Source organism: Pollachius pollachius (assembly GCF_949987615.1).
Source record: "Pollachius pollachius genome assembly, chromosome: 8".
Lineage (NCBI taxonomy): Eukaryota > Metazoa > Chordata > Actinopteri > Gadiformes > Gadidae > Pollachius > Pollachius pollachius.
The window spans coordinates 15,659,180-15,683,253 of NC_136941.1; the positions used below are offsets into that span (position 1 = coordinate 15,659,180).

Consider the following 24,074-nt stretch of genomic DNA (forward strand, 5'->3'; position numbering starts at 1 on the left):
GGCGTTATCAGCGTGATGCATCGGCCCACCTGATGGAGGTATCAGTCAGCTTAATGAGCGAGAGCCGAGACCTTCACGGCCCTCCGCCGAATCCTTCATAGGCAATCGGGTCTTGTCACTCAGGCCCGATAATGGACCGCTATCTTCCTTCCTTCTCTGTCTTCGGCGTGTCGGAGTGCGGGTCAAGCATGATTCTCCCCGCTTCCCTCACTAATCCCTCTGTTCTGGTTAGGTGGAGAAGCGCTGGAACTGGCACTAGTCACGCCCGAACAAGATTGAGATTTTTTTCCCTTTGGAAAATTTCTGCATAATGACGAAAAATGAAGTCTCTCTATTTTGTTCTCGCTCCGATTCAGTATCAGGGCCCTGTATCCCCTGTACCCCCCCCACCCCCAAGCCTTCCTAGAAACTACAACTCAAGCCTTGAGTAGTCCCAACCAGTGCTAAAAGAAAAGGAAGCGACTGCTAATGTAGAACACAGTCTTGTTGATGTTGTTGTTGTTGTTGGTGATCTAGCATTCGGCAATATGAAGTCTGCTTGAGTTGTGACTCATGCCAGGCGTTGCTGGGACACAGCGTTACTGGAACCCTCCTCTTCTAAGGAGGCCCTGTCTCACTCCTATAATGTATTTTCACCATCGCTTGTGGGGCTTCTGCTCTTCTGGATTATTATCATTGGAGGCACGCGCGCTGTAACAGCAGCACGTTGGTGGTCACGGGGGGGGGGGCTTGCCTCATGACTCCCCCTCATGGATGGCCCTGAGGAGCCTGCTGATGCACCAACAGAGAATTCTTGACGTGTGTTTAGGTTGCTGAGGTACAGCCCACCCGATGTTGACGCTTTGTTTAACAGTGTGCCTCGCTGTGTGTTGCCTCAATGTGTTTCTGGAGTATAATGGTGATTGTCACTCCTGTCACAACTCTGTAATTAGTAGCCAGGATAGGGCTTTTACTTTGACGGGGGCCATTTAGTTCACCGGTTTTTCAAACTGCTGGTGCAGTGGAATATGAAAACAAGCCGGACTGCACAAAGCTCCAGTGATGGGGATGATTTAGTAATCCTGGTTACTCTTTCATTTAACTGTGGAGAGGAGCTACAACCACAGCCTTATTGTGGATGTAGAGGTGTACTCTGTGTCCATCTCCTAGGTCTGTAGAAAGCTGGCTTTATCATATGTATGCCCTTTAAGGGACTCGATGCCTCACATCCTTAGGAGACTGTGTTCGGTAGAGCAGGCGATGCTCCGATGCCCACCGCCCCCTCCGCGCTGTATTGGCTGGCGGTGAATGTAAATTAATTCTCATTGTACAGCCCCTGCCCCAGTGACGCAAGAGATGAGGAAAAACCAAGTGCGTCATGACTGGCTGTAAGCAGCTGACGGCACACTGCCGGGCGGGAGAGAGCATAGGTTCTGTGGACTCTGCTCACGCAGCGAGAGCCACACAGGCTGCCAGCCTAGCGTGGTCCCACACATGCCCAGGGCCCGACGTGAGCAGTGGGACTGCATGCTGGACACGTACACTGCCATGTGAATGACCGCGTGCTGTCACTTCGCATAACCTTAATGTACAGGGAGGCATGGAGTTCCATGACTGAAAGTCAGTCTCCACACACAACAACAAAAACAATAACGACAGTAGCAGCGGTGGTGCTTGGTACGGACACAGCCCTGTCGTTGTAGGAGAGTAAACCAGTCAGATTCATTGCGGTCTTGTCGCCACGGAAGGGCACTGTGTGTGACCTTTCATTTAGAACACGGAATAGGTTGAATTCATAATGTGAATCATCTCCTCTTGGACCAAAGCAACACCCAGTGATTCACTGTCCATGCTGACAGACCCAGAAAACGACAGAACGGGGCCATACCCTGTGCTTCACACTGAGGGGATATGACAAAGCAGGTGCGGGCGAGGGTTTCCGGAGGTCGTTGAGTCAGAGTCAGAGAATAAGGGAAACGTATCCGTTGTTTCGCGTGCCGACATTGGAGCGATGGCTGCTTCTGCAAGGACAGCAAAAGATAAAAAAGAAAAAGGCTGACCGAAGCCTGGCATTTGACCAGCCAAACCCACTTTAGACCATCTGGGTATTTATAGACCCGGGACGCTAATGGAGCTAACGGCTAGCTTGTTTTGTTGTTGCCTGATGCTGCAGCTGTGCGCCGGAGCGCTGAGGGGCCACACGGAGGCACCGGCAAGAGGACCGGGCGTCCGAGTCCTCTGTCGGAACATCTCATCGACGGGCGTAGCTCTCCTTGGGGGGGTTGGGGGCACTGACTGGTGTTTGTGCATTGTGGGGTTTGAAGCAGCCCATAATGAGGCCCTGGCGTTGCCAGCAGGGGCTGAGCGCAGAGAGGGGCGCAGGGTGCATGAGAAGAGGATTCAGCTGAAGGAGCTCTGGGGATGTGGGTCCAGGGTTATGACTAACGGTTACATAATAGCCACTGTGCCAAGACGTCAAAGGGCATGTGCATCACTGACACCAAGGTTGTGAACGTTGTGTTCTGGCTGGCAAACCTGCATCCTGAATGCATTCTGAGTGTTTGTCTTGTTGTTCGTATTTGGTTTCCGTTTTATTTACCCGTTATTTACTTTCATTTTGTTTGACTTCTATAATTCTGGGGTGCCTTGGCTTAGTATACGCAGCTCCAAAAATGACAGATTCAATCTAATCGCATCGTAGCAATCATAGCATACCAAACACTGGTGCATCCTATGTTGACAATAATAATATCAGCAAACTGTGAACCCAAGAGGATTGTGATAATATTCCCTGATTAATTAATGATGTAGCTATTTGGTCGTAAAAAGGTTTAAATCCTCCCTCAGGAAAGATGGTGCTCTATCGGTTCTGTTGGCCTCAGGATAGAGAAGGCCTTCAAGACAGTTTGCAGACCCAGAATACCAAAGGATCAAATTAAATGCCAGCTGCATAGTATCTTGGTTGGTTTAGAAGTCCGTCCTCCTCTGAATCTCAAAAGACTTGAGCAGTGTAATACGTCTTCATCTTGACCTTCAGTTTATAATTTTCCTTCTCCCTTAGATTCTCTGCATCGCCATCCTGGCTTTGTCCTCACGACCCACATGCTTGTGTTTCGGTCCATGCCTTGCCTCCACCTCTCTTCCGCATGGCCGCTCGCAGGCTAGGGGCCGAACAGCTGTACTCGACAATCTGTTTCAATCTGCAGGAGAATGTTCTACGCACGATAACCTTCATGTACCCTAATCTCTCTGAAACGACTATACTGAAATATGGTATTGAGTCATACGATCAAGCTTTTCACCGTCCACCTGGGATACCGTTGTTTCTCCTCATGTCCTCACTCGCCTGCCGTGAGATCCTTCTTGAGTGCTTTATAATGATCTTCCCTATACATCCATGGGCACTGGCAAGCAAGTGCAATACACAAGCCAAGGGAGATAGAAGTACGGATACGTCTAGGCTTTTAACCTAGAGAAATAGCATTGTTGTGCTGCTTTGAAACTGTGTATTTAAAAACGGCAATGGGATTATTCAAGTTTATGATCTTGCACTAAAATTAACATACTGTATGATGTTCAAGTTCTTTATTGACTGACAGAAAAATGGACCAGCAGTAATATATTTAATGCATTGCACACATTAAAACGTCCAGCAATATTGCCATCTATAAATGAATTGGCATTTCTCTTTATTAGTATTTTTCTAATTGATCTGTCACTGATCTTTGATCATGCTTGCAGTGGAAATGCAGGAAATACCACAATTGTCCACAAGGGGGTGGACTATTCTAAGACATCTTTACACACACTCGTCCTTCATACCAGAAACCATTCCCATCTCATTCTGTGTTACCAGCCTGGGTCTGTTTTTCATAACAGTCCTTATCATAAATCGAAACGACAAATCATTCTCATTCTTTGTTGGTATTGTAGTTCAGAGTTGATCTCCTCCTATTATTTTAAGTATGCAACGTGCTCTGTTCGCCAGGATCAATCTTTTACTCCCCTCTCATTCAGCTCTGTTTCTCTCACAAGCATCACTGCAAACCCTCTCGTTCCTCTATTGTAGTGGCGGTATGTCACTCAACCCCCCTGCTCAATCTCCCTTCTCCAGCCTCCCTCCCTGCCCCCATCCTACCCCTCTTGCATGCTAATGTCAATCTCTCGCTCTCTCACTCTCTCACTCTCTCCCTCACTCTCACACACTGCGTTTGAGTAGAGGGGGCCATTTCCTGCGTGTTATGTTTTTGTATTGACTTGGCTCGTTTTCCTCTTGGAGCACAATGGATGGGATGCTTCTGCAGCTTAGAGGTGATGGACTTGGCGTGGTCACATAGTGCCTTGCATCCCCTCTCTCCTGTCTGTAAAGGGTCATTATCGGCCCGTATCATTGCACTCTGAGGTACCGGGAGGAGGAGAGGATGTGGGGGGGCCGGGGGAGGAGGCGGGGAGTCGAATCATCGGTCACTTTGTATGCGGCTATTTGTGTCCTTTATTCTGCCTGCTGGCTGATCTAACAGGCGTCTTTCTGTGCCTCCTTTTACAGGCCTTTGATGTAAACGGAAAACAAAACCAAATGCGCTCATCGCCACTAGCCTTCTACCGCACCATAGAGATGGTTTATAGTCAAGATGAAATGAGTAGCTCTAGTTGCCATGCACCTACCAGACATACAAGCCCCGTGCACCCCCACGCACATACACACTCACAGAGATGATGGATACACATTGATTATTGCTGTTATCAAGGTACATTTGACCTTGGTAACGACCTTGACAGTCATAAGGATGAATTGGATTGGGGGTGCCCATTGTTTTCCACAGGAATGATGGTCATCTTTAGCCTGGAGACCATCCTGATCACGTGACCGCCCATTCTGTTTCGCCTAGCGGATCAGTCTGGACCTTGGGCCCCCCACATCAGTCACACGCTTTCAGTGGGCGGGAGTACTTTCCTTGACAGACAAATTCCTTCAGCTAATCAGCTTAACAAAAAATGTGACACCATCATGGTGTGCTGTTCAGTGGATACACGGGATAAAGACGAACAGCTCAAATGTATTTCTGCTGCTGAGAAATCCCACTAGCGCATACTCTTGTTCTTGTGTAATTGTTGTTAACTGCACGGCGGTGTTTACTCTACTAATATTAACGTTTCCGCTCAGTGCTTCGGGAGACACCATTACTGTTTTGCCAGCAAAAAAATCAACGACAACATAGTCCCTGATTGGCTCTGTGATGTCATCAACTACTACAGCCACTGATAGGCCCTTTAATGTCATCAACTACCACACTCCAAGATTGGCTCTGTGATGTCATCAACTACCACACAGTCCCTGATTGGCCCTGTGATGTCATCAACTACTACAGTTTGATAGGCCCTGTAATCTCATCAACTACCACACAGTCCCAGATTGGCTCTGTGACGTCATCAACTACCACACATAGCCTGATTGGCCCTTTAATGTCATCAACTACGACAAAGTCCCTGATTAGCCCTGTAATATCCTGAACTATGACATAGTCCCTGATAGGCCTTGTATTGTCATCAACTACGACACAGTCCTCGATTGGCTCTATTATGTCATCAACTATGACACAGTCCCTGATTGCGATTAGATAGTCATTTCAGGAGATCAATCTGGGCGGCTACAGGTCCAGACTGATCTGAAACTGGATGTGAGGTCACTTGATCAGGATGCTCTCCAGGCTAGGACAACCTATAGAGTTATTTCAAACATGGCTGACCACTTTCAAAACGTTCCCATTACCAGTTTGTTTATTTTTCTGTTTCTGTTGCTAGCTAAGCTATGCTGTTTGTTAAACAAAACAAATTGCTGTTTAGGGAACATCGGTCAACATACAATTAGCAAGCAGTCCACACAGAATACAATTATCAGTGGCACACATGATTATGTATCCCATGTTGGGATTTCACCTCGAATAGGCCATATCTTGGGGTGCTTTGTGTGTATTGTTTTGCCTCTGTTTTCCAATAATTGCTGTTATCTGTACAACAGGTACCGGCTGAGATAATTATGCATTTTGTTCCCTGATCTACTCTTTGGTGTTATCGCTCAAACGACAGCATGCCCCCGCCCACAGTCTCCAGGGGCAGGTTCACATCAATTAGTTCAGGCGGATTTCAGTGGCTCAAGGTTATGGATATTTGGGGTAATGGAAGAGGAAGCCGTCATTTCTGAGCACACATTAGATGACTTACTAACCCTTTGTAACCCCTGGTTTCTTCTATATCACGGTCTCAACAGTTATCTTCATTTTAAATACTTTGCTGACCAGTAACTCTTCCCTAAAAGCCAATTTATGGTAATTCACAAAATGAATTGGTTAGCACTGGGGTGGACAGTGGCGAATCAATAAGTAACTGACATTTCTAAATGTTATCCTAATGGGAAGCAATTTTTCAGCTGCTGGATGTAAGCGGAGTTGAATCAGTCGCAGACAAAGCGTTTGTCAGTTTGAGGCCTGTTTCGTGAGCTGTGTTTAAACCAGCCAGGTTTTGTCCCGGGAACGTCCTTTAGATTAATTAATTCTTTATTTTTACACAATAGCTTTTGTGTCTTTGTGCCTTGTTAAAATTTCTTATAATCTCAAATTGGGTGCAGAGGAAGACTTTTGTGTTTATGAGGCACCGAGTCCACTGGTCAGCAAAGGATTAGCGCACACACACACACACACACACACACACACACACACACACACACACACACACACACACACACACACACACACACACACACACACACACACACACACACACAGTTAACAATTAATGTTATTCCTTCTTCATTAAGGCAGCTGTTTGTTGTGTGTGTGAATTGATGGAAGGCTGAATACTAATGAGAGGCCCTTCCACAGCCGCTTCCATGGTGGCTGCTAGTGGGACCGGGTGCCATCTCAGACACACACAGACAACTCACACAGAGCTTCACTGTGTCGCAAACATCCCCATTCCCTCCCTCCCCCTGCTGCCTCACCCTCAGTGGGGAAAGGGAGACGCAGGAGCAAAGTGTGGGCGCCATCTCAGGTCTCACTGCTACACGGTGGATCTGCTCATCCCCTGTTCAGGTCAACGCACCGCTGCTGCGGCTGGTGAGGATCATGATGATATGCGTATCTGTTTGATCAGGGTTCTATACACTGGTTTGCTCATGAATATGAATAACTATTTCACCCGGCCCTCCCTCACCCCTTCGTACCTTCGTTTGGCTTCTTTACTATGAAAGAAGATCAATCCTGCTAAAGCAGTGGGCCTCTCTGGTAATATTCTCTAGCGTTTCCTTTTAGTCTTACAGTCATGGTGTTGAAATGTATCAAACCGGGTTCTGAATCAATTGCCAGCATGGCTGTGTATTTACTTTGAACACAGCATCCTTGTGAACGCATGTGGTCATGCAGTACACCAGCCCCTCCCCCTTAAAGGCCTGGCCTATCAGAGTCTTTGCTGCAAGGCTCCCACTTGAAGCTTCAGTAGTACCGTAGTGTTGTTGCCCAGCAACCAGAATCGGCACATTTCTGGGAGGTCCTGTGTGGATGGCAGCAGCTGAGAGAGACTCACAGAAATATACAGACTGAGGGAGGCAGAGGAGAGAGAGAGAGAGGGGAGAACAAGAAGGAGAGGGATACAGGCAGGAGAGAGACTGAGCCATGTGAATGGGGTTCGGAGGAGAGATTGTTTGAGAACCCAACCAGAGAAGGAAGGAGGATGCTAAGCTAAAGTATGCCAGCACTGCTAACGCAACCTCAAGAAATTCTGTCGCTGATCTCTGCAAAAAGTTTCTGATCTCAGCTGAGGTTGACGAGGAGAAGGACGAGTCATACCTGGTGACGGTCCTTTTCTTAGACCGAGTCACTTCACACACAGACAGCTGGAAACCGGCATGCCTCTTTTTCACCTTTTTTACCTTCCTGCAGCTTTTCTACCTTCCTGCACTTAGTCATCTCCATGAGCGGAAAGAGTGCAGATGCAGGCTGCAAGCGGTGATGCCTGGAGGATTCCAAACTGACGCTCTGTGTTGAGGGACAGACAGCGGGGGACAGACTGACTAGCTGACCTGGATAGCAGCCCCGCAGAGCCCAGCCATCAGCAGCAGCGGCAGCAGCTACCCGGCCACCCGCCAAACCGACAGGTTATTTTGAGAAGGTGCGTCCTCCTGACCGCTGCCTCGCCCGGCATCAAACCACAAAGCGGGTCACCAGCTGCGACTCTGGTCAGGCCGCCCGCCCCCCCCCCCCCTTCACAGGCCGGCCCTTTCCGAGACGGGTCCAGGAAGGGATGTGGCGGTGGTTCTGGGCGGGTTAGAAACCCTGCAGGCTCGGATCCCTTGGGGGGGGTCGAGTACTGGTGGAGGGGAGGCAGCCTGCTGACCCGCGCATCGCTGGAATCTGAGGCCACCACAGGGGGTGCGACGGATTGGCGCGAGGGGACGCCTGTGTGAGAGTTTTTGCACGAGCAGAACTGTGTTTGGGTGTAAGATGCCGCCTCCTTAACCATGGCCCCGCCAGCCCTGCCCCGTGCTCTGCTGCGCTGCTGCTGCTGCTGCTGCTGCTGCTGCTGCCGCCGTCCAGCTTGTTGAAGAAGGGGCCTTGTTCCGGCGGACAATGTGGAAGTTTAAGGCGTTCTGTTTGGATTACTGGCACGTGCTGTGTCTGCACCCTCACAACAACTTTTTCAAGAGGTACGTGGACGCAAGCTGTATTTAGAGCGCTGCTGTTTCTGAGTATGTCTGCGTTTTGATATCGGCGTTGCTTTGTAGTGACTTATTCATGTTCTGCGCAGTGTTGCGAGCTTCAGACTAAATTAATGAAGTGTCAAAGAAAGTCGAGAATGAAGTTCAGCAGAGATTGTCCAAACCGTATACACAGTCATGTTTTTGATGCTGTTGCTGAGGCACGGAAGCCGAGTGAATCAATATGGATTTAGTCCAGATGAATCAGATGCAGCGTGTGCTTTTTATCTCTTCCTACATGGAAGTCTTCACTTGGCGTGGAGAACATACTTGTTTGTTTCTCTTGTCGAGGACTGAAGGCTGGTTGTTAACTGAATAGGATGAGCTGGCAGTGGCTGAATTAATTCCTGCCTGACCTCCGGAGACCCCTTACTGCTCACCTTTCACCCAGTGCATAATCGGCACTTGATTATTCAGCCTTTTTACACCTTGCTCGTCGGCACAGACGCATGCATCTCCATCAAGCTGTGATCTATTATCGTTTAGAGTGAATGACACCTCCCATCGGTTTGTTTTTCGGAGTACCTGCTGTTTTCTAAGTGGCTGTTTTCTTAGTATTCAAGGATTCAATTATTTAAGGTAACGCTTGGTTATCGCTGGAAGGCAAATTCTGGTTTCACAGCGGTAAAGACAATGTGCCAATCAAACAAGGAGAGTAAAGATTCCGATAGGAAATGACAATACAATTTGAACACCGAGAATATGTATGACTGTATGCAGCTAATGTACCCGTGAATTCATTAAAAGCATTATTTTTCTTGGTTCCACATGAGGTATCTGTCATGTATCTGAGAAGGAAGCCTGGTTCTGTCTAATTCACACCCCCTCCACTCCTCTGCTGCTCCATTGACACTCTGAAAAACCAGTCTCCTGTCTGTAACTGCTTGTCACGACACTGATGTTAAGCACTCCGCTTTTCTGTGACCAACACTCTGGCTCTTGCGCTTCTGAGGGGGCCCACACAGAGCTCTACGGGCACTGACAGAGATTGCAGGGGTATTAGTTGTAAAACGGCACAAAACCCCACTGTAGAGAGATATAGGGAGGGATGGCGGGGGGAGGGGGGGGGAGTGTGTTTGAAACAGACTGTACTTCCTATGGAGTCGATTATTGATTTGAAAACTAAAATCCTCAGTTTGATGCCCAGTTAAGTAACTAAAAGGCTGCTCTGTTGAATCGAAGCGGACGGTGTTGCTTTCATGTTTATTCTAATCCTATTCACACACACAGACACACGCACACGTAAACACCTTTGGAATCATTAATATTCCAAATGTGAGAACCATAGTCCTCCCTCCATTAATATTGCAGGACTCTTGTTAACCGCACCCACCCAACATATCTCAGTGTCTCTGGGAAACCCCCCCGTTGGAGGTGCAACCTCCTTTCCAGATAGGATTTCAACCACCTTTAAGCTGATTTGGAACATTCTCTTACCACAGGGATTTCCAGAGTCTAGTTCAACAGCTCTGCAGACTAGCTCCCCTAGCAATAACTCTTCCACAGTACTGTCTAATAAAGAGAGTTCTAATAAATAGCAGAAAGCACAGGATAACAAGAGAGAGCATGACTAGGGTTATAGAGCCCCCAACATTCATACAAAGGGAAATCTTCATGGTATAAAAACTCCCCGGGATCTCATTACTCTTGTGGTCCTCATGATCAGTGGGTCGGCAGGAACATGGCCGCCAGGTTGTGTTCCAGCATTGAGGACCGTGTTGTTACGCCACGGCCAGTGTACTAAATCAAAACAGCCTCTCCTCGCTGCTGAACTGACACTGACCCCCCCCTCCCCCTGCTGGGCCTTCCCATTGAGAGCTGTGTAATTCTTGGATTTGGGCCCAGTTATTACCATATATATATATGTGTGTGTGTGTGTGTATATTACCACACACACACACACACACACACACACACACACACACACACACACACACACACACACACACACACACACACACACACACACACACATACACAGCCCCTAAGGATACACATTAAACACAGATGAGGGTCCAGCCCATCGCTATTGGTGAGCACATCAATACCAGATGAGCAAAAAAAGGGAAACAAAAGCAAAATGAGTGTTACGGAGGAGGAAAGGAGAAGTCCAGTGTGGGTGGAGAGGCTTTTGTTAAACAGGGGGATGAATTGCTGGGGCTATACATACAGTGCCCGCTACCTTACTTGGTCATTAGACAGCTAGCTAGACTAGCAGCAACTTTCTTGCTAGCTCAACACATCATAGGGTCCAGGGAAAACATCTCGCTGACCAGAAGTTGCCCCAGCCGCAGAAGAATGAACATCTCTGTGGGATTTTTCCATGGAAATTGAAGGATGTGGGCTGTAATTTGTGGCCTAAGAGGGAGTGTTTGCAGACTGTACTTCTTTGGGCTGTTTTAAGGGGGGGGGGGGGGGGGGGGGGGGGTGTTGCCAGAGTTTTGTAGCCCGGTTCTGTTGGGTCGTTGTTGTTGTTTTTTTATACTTCTGTGCCATGCACACTTTTTTTTGAACATGTCCCATGTCTCCACTGATGTCACGACGGCCTGGGATGTGATGTGGAAGTACTGCATAACCAGCCGGACGATAAGGTAGGACACCCATCTGGACCGGGCTGTGGGCATGTGGACCGGGAGCAGTGGTTGTGTTTGGGAGCAGCCGAGCAGCAGGCAGCAGTCTGCGCAGATATTTCTGCACGTCTGTCCGAGTGAAGAACATTCCTATGTATATAGCCAGGGCTTCTGGTTTCCTCTCCAAACCCATGGAAACATATTATCATTGGCACACTGCGATTTAACAGGCAACAGCAGAACGCTTCCAAAGTCTCTCCGAGCTACCAATGTTTCATTTGCAGCTTGACTTACTGGAGATATGTACGTGCAAAAGATTACCTTAATTTTTGTTATCTAAACGTCAAAAGCCTAGTGCTGGAACAACAAATGAATAAGCTGATTAAATGAATTTTGATAATCTATATGTTTTATGCTTTGTCAAATACCAAACATTTGACACTTTATAAATGCAAAGATTTGGTTGTTTCTCTCTTTTTCAGGTCATTATTAAATTACTTTAGTAATTCAAGCTTATGCCCAGGCAAGTTGTGATGAGCGGTTGCCGAGATGTTGATGTTGTAGATGACATGGTTGATTAAAATGATTAAGATGCAAAATAATGAATTAAGTCGTACCCCTAGTTTGGCCTTAACACGGCTAAAAGTTTTATTATGATGGCAGGAGGAGGATGACCTCTGCAATAAGAAGTGTGTTTGTGTGGTCTGTGTCCGTACTCAGACCCACACACTCTCAATGTTTCCACTCTTAGTTTTCCACCCTTAACATTTGAATTACTTTATTTCAATCCCTTGCTCGGCGTCTGTTCAATCTTAATAGTCTGTTCTTTCCATTTTAACTATGTTCTGTTCCCATGAGTCATGGAAATGACGAGTCACTTAGTGCACGAGTGAAGACATTCATCCCACTCTAGCCTCTACAAACCTACAAATCAAGCTTTGCAGAAACCAGCCTTTAACGCAGCGCTTTAACACAACTCTGGTTCCAAACCATGACCTTTTTCAACCTTGAACCTCTGAAACGTGAACTTAACGTGACATAACGTTCACGGAAACCCTTGGTCAGAGCCTCTCAAGGTCAACCCACACCCCAACAGCGCGCTCATCGATAAGATGGGCACGAGGTCAGCCGTTGTGTGGTAGGTTTCACGCAGAAATGCCCTAGTGTAGGCTGACACTTCAGACACAGACACCCGAGATGTTTTTTTCTGTGTCAGGCGAATGCAGTTGGGCCCGGCCGAGAACACAAAGAAGAGAAAGAGAGGGAGCATTATTTATTTAATGTGTCTCGCCCCGGTGCCACCGATGTCACCACAGTCGTGATCCTTTTACATGCTGCATATCCATGGGACAGAAACAGAGCTTCCCCGACTCACTCTGAAAGTTTGGTACCGATCTATGCAGGCTTGAGTTTGTGGAGCTTGTTCTTTCGAGGCTCGCGGGATATGAAAAGGAAGGATCTCTACTTCATCGTCTCCGCTGGAGCCTGGAGGATCTAATGGGTGGGGTGTGCTCAGGGGATTGAGAGACAGAGAAACTGGGGGCGGCGGTGGTGGTACTGGTGGTGTTTTGGCCAAAGCCAGACACCTCCCCAGCTGTTTTAACAGGCTTCTGGACGTGAACACCGCGTGGGAGAAGTGACCCCCACTCGGTCGGGCGACCGTCTTGGTGAGCTGGGAGCTTGGCAAAGTAAGAGGTGTTTTTTCTGAGTATAATGGGTTGGTGAGAAGGGATTGTAATGGAAAGCAGGAATCTGTCAGGCGGGGCCTCAGAGCCACAGTGCGGTCAGTGAGGGAACGTTCCCCGGGGTGGAAAAGCTGAGGCGCGTCTCGGATAAAAGATATTCTAGATGCATTCTGGTAAAAAAAGGAAAGATAAAAATACAATCCAAAAAGCTCTGGTTACGGTGGTGTCTGAGAGTGGGCCGGGGAGTGACGGGGGTCCTGTGTTTGAACTGTCCTTCTGCGGCACCCCGGTTGGGAATTCAAGGCCATTGTTTCCTGTCAACTATGTAATTGTCTGCTGTGGTGCGCCACAGAGGGTAGGACTTGCATCACAGCCTGCCTCATGGCTTCAGCAGACTTTGTAGCTCACCTGGGTTGGTGGTTTATTATTTGTGCTGCATATTCTATTGAACCTCTATTTATTTAAATTAACATAAAAAACATAAATCGTTTTTGGTGTATGTCCTGTATTCTCAAAGGTAATACACTGATCTATATGTCGATGATACAGTTTTTATTCGGTGTTTCCTGCGTGTACCTTTGTGCTTCCCCATGCTATTTAGAGAACAAACCGTTTTCCCCTCCTCAGTTGCCTGGATAGATTTGAGGCCATTTCTTTTTTCGATCACAATGAAAAATGGACTAATATATTTTCGCCATGAGGTAAAGTCCTGAGACTGAACGGCCATTCTATCTTCTCAACCAATAGCTGCCGGGGATATGAGAATAATATGGGACGTGGTTTTGGGAGGGTTGCCTTCTCTGCAGTGTGTTCCCCCTCCTCATGTCAGGGTTATGCTGCTTTGAAGTGCTAATCAGCTCGGGAACCCAGTTGGAGAATATGGGACTCATAAGCTCTCTCTCTCTCTCTCTCTCTCTCTCTCTCTCTCTCTCTCTCTCTCTCTCTCTCTCTCTCTCTCTCTCTCTCTCTCTCTCTCTCTCTCTCTCTCTCTCTCTCTCTCTCTCTCTCTCTCTCTCGCTCTTCTCGTGGTTTGTGTAATCAGGGTGTCTAATTCACACTGCATTATGTCTCCCAGCTGTGCTCGTGACGGTCTTCTCCTATGGGACTAGGGGGATCGCTCCGTGTTGCAGACTGAGGTGTTGTGTTTCACATGGGGCCGGGCTCATCAACGACCCCCTTACCTCACTCTGCCTCTGATGACATAGTCCTTTGCATGTTCTACGTTCACAGCGCCTGCCTGCTGCTGAATAACCAGCACACGTGTGCTGCACTAACTTATGTAATGGAGGGAGAGAGGGGGGCGGAGGCGGAGAAGGGGAGTGCAGTGTGGTGTGTGCGTGTGTGTACGTACTAGTATGTGTGTCTTTGAGGGGGGTGAAGTAGGGGGGGATGAGGTGATGGAGGAACGGGGGGGTGAAGGAGCAAAACGATGAGCTCATGCTGCTGCACTGCAGCTCTTATAAACACTCTGAGCACGCCAGTGTGCTCTATATTCCTCCCGCTCTATCCATCTGTCTTGTGTGTCCCAGTAGACCATATAGTGTCTGTCTATACATGCTAAATATCAACCATACTATCTCCGTGTGTGTGTGTGAGTGTGTGTGATCGTCACATTCAGGCATTTTGTTTTCCCCTCAGGAGGCATCAGTAGTATCCATGGCTGTAACTCCATCTCCTCGCAGAGGGAGGTCGCTGCATGGTTAAATGATGGACGTATGAGCACTTCTATGTCTGTCGTCCCGTAGCGGCTTTGCGTATGGCAGGACTGATGATGCTCAGTGGTGGATGAGATGATGGCCACAAGTTCACGTCGACAAACGCTTTGAATCCGCCACCCTTTCTTTTTTTATTTTTCTTGTCCTTCGATGCAAAGGACATCTCATTTGCACGTGAGGCTGTCGTTTGATTCACGGAGCACGGGCTGCTGGGCTGGTTGTTTGGGGGAGCGTGGGGTTTCTCTGTGAAACCAAATTGGTCTTCTGAGGGCCTTCTGGTTCTGTGTGAGATGTGAGAAGCCCCAGACTAATAGATGAATGACTCACACACAAAAGATCGCCCTTGGTGGGAAGACTAAACATGAGAAATCCCTCCCCGTCCCACGACGTCTCAACACTGAAGTCATTACACAAATACAGATGGATCTATGTGCCCTCGGTGCGTTGTAAAGAATATTAATACTGTTCAAGGTTCCCTGGGGAAATGACCCCTCTCCAATCAGCTCTATCGCCCTGGAAGGATCTCTGTGGGAGGCTGATTAAGAGACGGTTAATGCAAAACATATTTATAGTTAGTAACCAGTCGTTGGGCTGGCCGTTTGGAGTGCAGATTACTTCCACATGGGGTGTGTGTGTGTGTGTGTGTGTGTGTGTGTGTTTGGCCACAAACACCATGTCTTCTGAAATTAGCACCTGTCCTCCTTCAAATCTGATTAGCATGCTGTCAGGGAGGGTGGGTGCAGTGGGTAAACAGTGATTAACGTAAAATGTTTACCCCAGTCGGGATCCTGAACACGGTGTGTGTGTGATTTACATTCGTGTGTTAACGTCTATCGCTGGATGGCGTGACCGGCCCGGCCGTGACATTCTATCCCTCGTCGTCCACCTCACCTGTTGCCATGACAACAAGCCCCCCACAACTCTTCACACGTGTGCACTTCGTCCCTCGGGTTCCCGTTGACACTGCCCGGGAATTGTCGTGTCCTCAATGACATCATTCACAATTTCACAGAGATTATTCAGCGATTAATTTGGTTATGATTCGTTTCATGTTGCACAATCAATGTGTGACTGTGGTTGAGAAACACCCCCCCCCCCATGTGTGTGCACCAGGTCTGCAGATGGGAGGTGAATTGGCGAGACATGGGTCGATGTCGGACTACTTTGGGAATGTCAATGCTAACCGAGATATCCGCCTCATCCATTACACGCGAGTAGGACGTGGTTAGCGACTCGACTGTTACAGTTGCAATGCTGAATGTGTTTGTCAGACCAATTATCTGCCATCGCTCCTCTTCTTCCCTTGATTAGACAGAAGCAACCGGGTTCCTCGATCAGAACTACAACCTTCACAGACCACTGACCCTCCTCACCAGTGTTGTAAGCGGGATTAACGACCGGAAACATTCAACGCTGTGCAGCAGTGAACACAACGGGGTAGTTTCCCTAATGTTGAGATTACATTCTCTAAATTAGTTTCTTAATTAATCTAATACTTGTTCATTTCAAATCCAACCAAGAAAATCACTGCTATTCCCCTGCCTCATTGGTTATAGATGAACCAGATTTCCATCTATTCATTGATATGCATTTATTCAGTCAGTGTTGGCCCCAAATTCGGCATCAGTATTCATGCTTTGTCTTTGCACACTATTGACTGTGCACCAGCCCCATCTATTGGCAGATGATCCACTGTGAGATCTGTGATTCCATGTTTCACATGCATGTCTATGCATGTGTATTATTTAGCTCTGACTGTCGATCAGGGGATTGTAACATTTTGCCATCTTAATCCGTGTGTGTGTGTGTGTGTGTGTGTGTGTGAGAAAAAGGCTGTCATGTGGCCTTTTTCTCTGGCTTGCTGCTGCCCCCGCATTAGCAAGTCATTTTTATAGATTTACAGCGAGTATTCAGCGTTTGTTTTAAGAGAAAGAGAAGCCCACAGGCACAGGTTATCTGAGTCATTCTTAGATTCACATTTTACACCTCAATGGCTCCCCAATCCCTGTGAGATTGCTTCTGTGAGCTGGGGCCGACTAAACATGCAAAGGTAGGGAATAAAGTGACGGAGCAATGGAAGTACAGCCGAGACAGTATTTCCTGGAAGGCAGTTACGTGCACTGAGAAATGTTTCCCTTTGAGTTGCTTAAATCACATGGTTGACTCTTCAACCAGCACCTTGGCATTCCTCAGAATAACTAAATTAAGATAACATTTAATGATTATTAATTAACTTAATTATTTCATCATCTAACAGGGGGATTGTTATGTAGTGTTTTATCCAACCCGACACACACATTCAAAGGGTTCATATAAAGTATTGTTACTGCATTTTAAGTAGTGTATTTGTTTTGAAGCTCTCTGCCTGAGAGCTCAGATTTCTCATCCTCTCTTATTGGTCCATTCCCTCTGTCCTCTTCTCTTATTGGTCCAGTCCCTGTATCCTCCTCTCTTATTGGTCACCGCGTCCTGCGGAGCTCTCTGAATGTCCCGCTAGTGACCTTGCGGAGGCGCTCTGGGACTCTGTGGTCTCTCTGGTCCTGCAGGCACCCAACACGGGCAGAAACAGCTGAATGCATGACCCCCAGACAAGGCTTGGCCCTGGGACAGAGCAGAGGAGGGAGGACAGCTGATGGCGGGGAGAGGGTAAAGGGAGACTCAGGGGATCATGAGAGAGAGAACGTTACACAAGAGGTCCATGCTGTGAGAGATATGCACAGAACAGCTGAGAGAGAGAGAGCGAGAGAGAGAGAGAGAGAGAGAGAGAGAGAGAGAGAGAGAGAGAGAGAGAGAGAGAGAGAGAGAGAGAGAGAGAGAGAGAGAGAGAGAGAGAGAGAGAGAGAGAGAGAGAGAGAGAGAGAGAGAGAGAGGGGGGTGTGTGTGAGAGAGAAGGCGAGTAAAAGGTGTGAGGGATGGAGAGAGAGAGACAATGTGGAGATATGAGAGAGAGGGAGAGAGAGGGAGGAGGTGCGATGGGACATGGAGAGCGAGGAAGGGAGGAAGGGACTGCGAGGGAGGGAGTGGGAGAGAAGGAGTAGGGGGAGGGAGGAAGAGGGAGAGCGGGAGGGAGTGAGAGAAGGGGGGAGGGAGAGAGAGAGAGAGAGAGAGAGGCAGAGGGGGAGGGTGCTCTGGACGTGTGGAGCCTCCTCTTTTCATTGACGTTCGGGGGGGGAATGTGCTGATGTGTGGAGTAAATCCGTCAGATAGAGGAGGTTCCTGGGGCCGACAGACCCCCGTCTAGCCTTGCTGCTCGCCAGCCTCTTACCCTGCCTCCAGCCGGCTGTCAGACCCTCGCTCGGGAGCACAAAACAGAGGCACTGTCAGACCCTCGCTCGGGAACACCAAACAGAGGCACTGTCAGACCCTCGCTCGGGAACACCAAACAGAGGCACTGTCAGACCCTCGCTCAGGAACACCAAACAGAGGCAGATGTGTTTAGGTAGGTGGGTCGCGTACGGTTAGCCTTACTGGGGCTGTGTGCTGGGCAGGAGTGTGTGTGAGTGTGTGTGTGTGTGAGTGTGTGTGAGTGTGTGTGAGTGTGTGTGTCTGTCTGTCTGTCTGTCTGTCTGTCTGTCTGTCTGTCTGTCTGTCTGTCTGTCTGTCTTTGGGTCTGTGCATACATGCTGAGGCTGGTAAGCAGTGGTGCCGTCTCTGTCTCTCTGTCCTCTGAGGTCATGGTCACGCTCCTCCACTGTTGCCAGCAGAAGGGACAAGTGGGAGTTGTTTATTTCCCTGCATATTTGTGTTTGCGTGTGCGTGTGCGTGCGCGCGTGCGCTAGCCGAGGCAGACAGGTGACAACAGCATGTTTGGCCTTCTTTAAAATTGACTTCTTAATGTGTGTTTCACTTAACTTGCGTGTCTGTGAGCCTTGGTGTGTGTGTGTGTGTGTGTGTGTGTGTGTGTGTGTGTGGTAGGGGGGTGTTTGCTCTTCCGCTACCTGCTTAGTTCCCTAACCCTAACCCCCCACCCCCCGATAAGGGTCAGGCACCTCCCTCCGGCTCACTGCCCACGTCCAATGATGCGCTTCAATTAGCCCATCCATACCGACGGGAGGCATCTTCTCAATTAAACCTATAGCAATTCCACTAATGAGGTGGGGCCTCCATTCTTCTCTCTGACGGACAGCCATGGGCCTGTGTGATCCGTCCCGCCCAGAAGTGCTGAGCTGCTCTCATTCCACCGAGTGTACAAGATGGATGGCTGGCCCTGGGCATCATTAGGGCTCATTGGATGTATTGAGGCTGATATGTGTGTGTGGGGGGGGGATACAGTACTGCAGTGTACGGTACGTATACATAGTGCTTTGTGTTTGGTTACCGCCTGGTATGTTTTTTGTTTTTCGGGGGGGCAGGGAAGGCTCTGTTTGTTCCTCCTCACTATTTTCTGGTGAAACCCTCGCTCAACAAGGGATAACTAAATTAAATTAAATTGAATTCAGAAGAGTTTTTATTGGCATTGAATATAAAATTTGCATTGCCGTTTAAAAACATGACAAAAATTGCATGGTACCGCAAAAAGTGTATCATTGTCATCAAAAGTACAGTGGGTCGCTTTCCCTCTCGCTGGCTCCCTACATTCCATCAAGGAGAACGGCTTGTTATCCCAGACCAGGCTGTTTAAGAGACGGTCTTTTGGTCCAGCTAGAGAAAGGAAAAAGGAAAAATTCCTTTCATTTCAATCGCTTTACCCGTTCCCTCTGGGAGCGCTATTTAAATTCAACTGCCAGCCGCGGGTTTTCCTTTTATTGGACAGAATTCCATAGTGTGGTTTCATTAAGTGCAATTTTATATTAAGGCGTTTAGGGCAAGGTGAGGTGGTGAATTTGCCGTGCGTGTTATTGTTAAGTCTATATCACCAACACAGGGGCGAGGGGGAAATATACTCCAGAGATTTTCAATGTCGCTATTCATCTGAATGGCTAGCGTAATGATAGATTTGTGTGCCCATTTCAGCACTCGATCCAATGAAACAGAGCTATAACACACACTGCAGGGCTGCCGTTTGACTGACGGCTTCCACTAACAAAGCACTTTGCGTCCGACTGCAGGTACACGAGGTAGGATCAAAACATGTAAATTGCGCTGGTGCAGTTGCTGGAGCGGCCGTGTTTGTGTAACAATATCTCCTCAGGAAGACGCCTTCATTTAACATTCATGAAGCTTACCTGAATCGCAGCAAGACATCCTGGCATTGTAGGGGAGCCTGGTTATTAAATAACATGTTTCTCACTCTAAAACAGACAAGATGTACAAACTTGTATTCTGCTTTCTATTTTCTTGTCCTCCAAACCTGAAAATACTACTAATGGTATATTGGACTTAAGATATGAATCAATATGAACCCAATGCAAAAGTGCCTTCAACATCGTCCACTGATGGCCTGTCAGTCAATACTACAGTGTGTACCCTTATTTTTATACCAGCATCACTGAGACTAGCTCTTTTATTGACATATACTTGAGCAAATGGATAAAAATATATATTGTATTGGGCGTATGGATTTATTCACGATAGGGAAGCAGTGAGCGCCAGAGACATTTGTCCACACATCAATCCCCTGTTGATATGGCGGTTTTCGGCTGTGTGGAGACATCATTATTATTCTCACATTCTATCAACCTCATCCCGCTACTTTGTTGCTTTGAAGCCGTTTTTTTTCTTTTTTTGCAGCCGTTAATGAAACGCAAAAATATACATAAAAAACCGAGAGGAACAAGAAGTGTCGGTCACTCAGCGGTTAACTGTGCGGGCATGCCGTCGACGACCATGGCGCTTATTGTTGTTTCCTCTGACTTCGCGGCCCTCCTCTATGGAGCAGCTCGCTCAGAGCACAACACAGCCCTCTGTGATCCTGTCAGCTGGTCCCGGCCCCAGGCCCTGAGAAGATGACGGCACAGCGGGCGGTCTGGGCTGGTTGATGTGCTGTTGTGGTGGGGAGGGTGTGGGGGGTGGGGGTGGGGGTGGGGGGGGGGGGGTGGGGGGGGGGGGGGGGTGATGGCTTTGTGTCATTCCAGCACGGCCCCCCCGCTATCCTTGAAGCGAGAGCCGTGCTCACCCGCCTCCGAGAGGAGGAGATGAGTGCGAGGGGCGCGCAGGTCCGCTCCTCTAATGAGTTATACAGCAGTTAGCGATCGATGGGGCCCCAGCGCCCCCTCATCGAGAACCGGAGCCTGTGGGGCTCCGGTCAATACGGCCCGGTGAGCTTTATGGAGCCGACCTGGAAGCCTAGCGATGGATACGAAGATAGAAGAAGTGGCGGGACAGATCTACTGTGTTCAGAATCCATTCTGGGCGTATCGACTGGTATTCTTCTCTTTGTTATCCGGAGGTCTCTCATTAGAGCTGGGTGTGCTGGAAGACTTGAGACTGATGGTGATGCATGATAAGGGCTGGAAGTTGGCTCCCATCGCATTCCTCTCGAAGTGGTCCGACCGTCCCGTCCTCATTGAGATCCAATACCTGCTGGATGGCTTCCAGTCCGCTGTTTAGCGCTCTGTAAATTGAACGGATGGCGAGTAACATTGGGTCAGGTAGTTTGTCAACGAGCAGGTTAGGTTAATACAAAGCCCCCTGTATAACCCTATTGCCGCCTTAATGACTTGGCACGGTCTCAAATGGGACTCCTAATAAAAGCTATTTGAGGAGCTAAACCCATAAACCCGGTGCAGTGGCATCTATTCATCACCGCACCTGCCTCCTCCCCAGTTACAACTTTTGCCTCACGACCACGAGTCGCCGCATATTTTTAAATTTGTAAATACGTCTTGTGTCACTGCGGGAATGCAGGGCTGTACGTTCCCTGCTCCGGTTGGTTTTCCGTCAAAGTACAGGATCTGCTGACTTCCAGCCTCCCAGGGTTTTGCCGAAGGGGAAGTTGTGAATGGAATCTGCAGCCTCAGGATATCTGGTTCCACAGGAATGTGTCAAGGAAAAATACCTTCCTCAGCAGTCCCGTGACTGGTCGGGGAAAATAGTGTCTTGGCTTTTCTCATTTTTCTCAGGACAAAAGAAGTTAAATTAAATACGGCTGGTCTTGTGTCACAGTTGTCTTTGGGTAATCGTTTTCTGACAGCTTGATTCACTACGCTGTAGCTTGAAGGCCGCGGTCGTCCTTCATTCTCTTTCGTTGGTTTTCTTTAGGCCTGCAGCACCGGGCCGCGAGTTTCAGATGGAGGTCTTGCAAAGGCGGACACAGACAGTGGAACTAGAATAATGAATAATGTACTTTCCAATTTCAGAGCGTCATTGTTGGTATGCTTTGGAGCGCGGCATTAAATTAATATTTAAACGCCACCGATGGAGATCCTGTGGCGCAAAGGGAGCGGCAGGAGGTTCTGGTTACGTGGAACCCATCACTGGCTCTGAGGAGATCCACAGTGATTTGGTGCTGAAATGACAAAAGAAATACTGAGGTATTTGACAATGTCTGACAGGATGTATTTTTTTGAATCCGGTAAATTTGAGTTTGAGTCCGTTATTATTCACCATTTGGCTTTGATTACGACTGTAAATCAGCCAAATTCTCCTCAAAGGTTTCTTCTTATTTGGAACAAATTAAGTTTGTCCCACTCGTTAGAATTGATGGTGAATTAATTAAAACCAATGATCTGGGGAAAACCTTGCAATAATCTTGTGTGGGTCACTCAAACGCATCAATACACTTATTAAAGACGGGGTAGACCCCTGATCTTCAATGACTGCGTCTTCGCCTCGCTAATCCCTGGTAAAACGACTGGGGGGGGGGGGGGGGGGCTTTGGAAGAGGGTGTCTTTATGTCCTGAGCCAACACTAACATTGAGCTGCTCCAGGGCAGGCGTCCGACTGGGACGCACTCCGGGGGCTTCAATGGTCCCAGTGTCTCGGCGCTGGCCCTGAGATGCTGCGTGGAGACACAGTGGGCATCTGCCAGGAAAGGGCAACAGGCTGATGCAAGACACGCTGGAGTGCTGAGCTAGAGATGAGGAGAGCAGAAGAGGGGAGAAATCAAAACAAAGGCCCACTGTGCTAAAGTGATTGGACAGCTGTGTTTGGAGAGGGGACCCGCAGTTTGGTGAGAGCGCACACAATCTAGAGTTTGTTTTCTGTTTTTTTTGCTTGGTATTCAGATAAAACAAGCATAGTACTAATAAATATGATCGGTAGTGTGAATCTGGTTAATGCTTCATAAATATTGATCGCCCACAGTGTGACCAAAATTGTGTTTGTTAATTTCAAGAGTTTATGATTTGTTTTGTGCAATGTTTATGATCATGCATAGCTCTACTTGAACGGAGAAGGTCCGTATCAACCTCATTGTCTTTGCATCTGATCACTGGTGTGGATAGCAATTAGTGAAATTGGATTGAAACATTAATTAGTTTAACTGGAAGCCTTCCAGTCAATGAACCCTCATTGAACTGTATCATTTAGCTACCTCATGGCTCTTATGTGATTATCAGGCTTGATTGTCATCAACCCACAGTATCTCTCACACACACACACACACACGCACGCACGCACGCACGCACGCGATCATGTTGTGTGTGATACTCAAATGTATTACTGCTTTATTCGAAAATAGACAGTTTGATGTTCTATCCCTGTGAAGGACAATCGGAGGGATACAAAAATATGCTTTGATTCCTCCAGCGTGTGTTTATTTTAGGAACATCGTTTTGAAATGACTAAATGCTGGATGTTACTTTGTCAAAAGAATAAATGTGTGGATAAGTTTGGTCATGATGTTCCAAGCCTACGGTGCATGTCCTACAGCTACAGGATGTTAAACCGTAGAGGGACGCAGGCTGCTTCCTCATCTCTTCATAATAATTAAATACTTTAAATTGTATTCCCATAGCCTTTTTTTTTAAAAAACATGCATGAACTTAAATATCCTTTTCAAATATTGTCTAATGTTTGCCGTAGAGCTGTAAACGTGGCCACATTGCACAGCATGGGTCGGTCCACGGGCCGTCCTCTGTGCAGAGACTTGAGACTGGAGGTGTGTCTAGAGCCTCAAATAGAACATGGCACTCTGCACAGCGCCCCCTCCCTACCAGTAAAAACAGGTCACACTGTGTCTTTTTACGTCTTTGAATAACCCACTGTAAGCCCCCCCCCTTCCTTCGCTCCCCGCCTCCCAACGTGACAACCGTGTCCGACCTTCTCCTTCTCTCTGCAGTGAGGTCAGAGTGGCCTGCGCGGTTGTAAACGGGGTGTCATGTATTTTACATCCAGTAGGTGGCACTGTCTCTCTGACAGGACCCGCCTCTGAGGGCGTGGGATTTTGTATTTATATTTGTTTGGTTTGTAAGGCTATCGTGTTACGCCCTTATGACCAGCGTGTGTATTTCTATCCCTGGCCTTTGTCATATTTTCAGTGGAGCGGTAAGCCGGA

At 48.0% G+C, this 24,074-nt stretch overlaps 1 protein-coding gene across 4 annotated transcripts in view; it reads left to right on the forward strand.

Moving 5' to 3' along the window:
* The window catches only part of iqsec1a (IQ motif and Sec7 domain ArfGEF 1a), a gene marked incomplete at its 5' end in the record, with an annotated part of 81,507 nt that overhangs the window by 31,055 nt on the left and 26,378 nt on the right, over positions 1 to 24,074 (forward strand). Inside the window, one exon of one of the 4 annotated variants that reach the window (XM_079742151.1) lies at positions 11,231 to 11,319. The exons of the other annotated variants lie outside the window; for them this stretch is intronic. Within the exon in view, the coding sequence (XP_079598277.1) occupies positions 11,243 to 11,319 (77 nt within the window). Of the gene's footprint in view, positions 1 to 11,230; positions 11,320 to 24,074 lie in introns of those variants that run through there. 4 annotated transcript variants of the gene reach the window in all.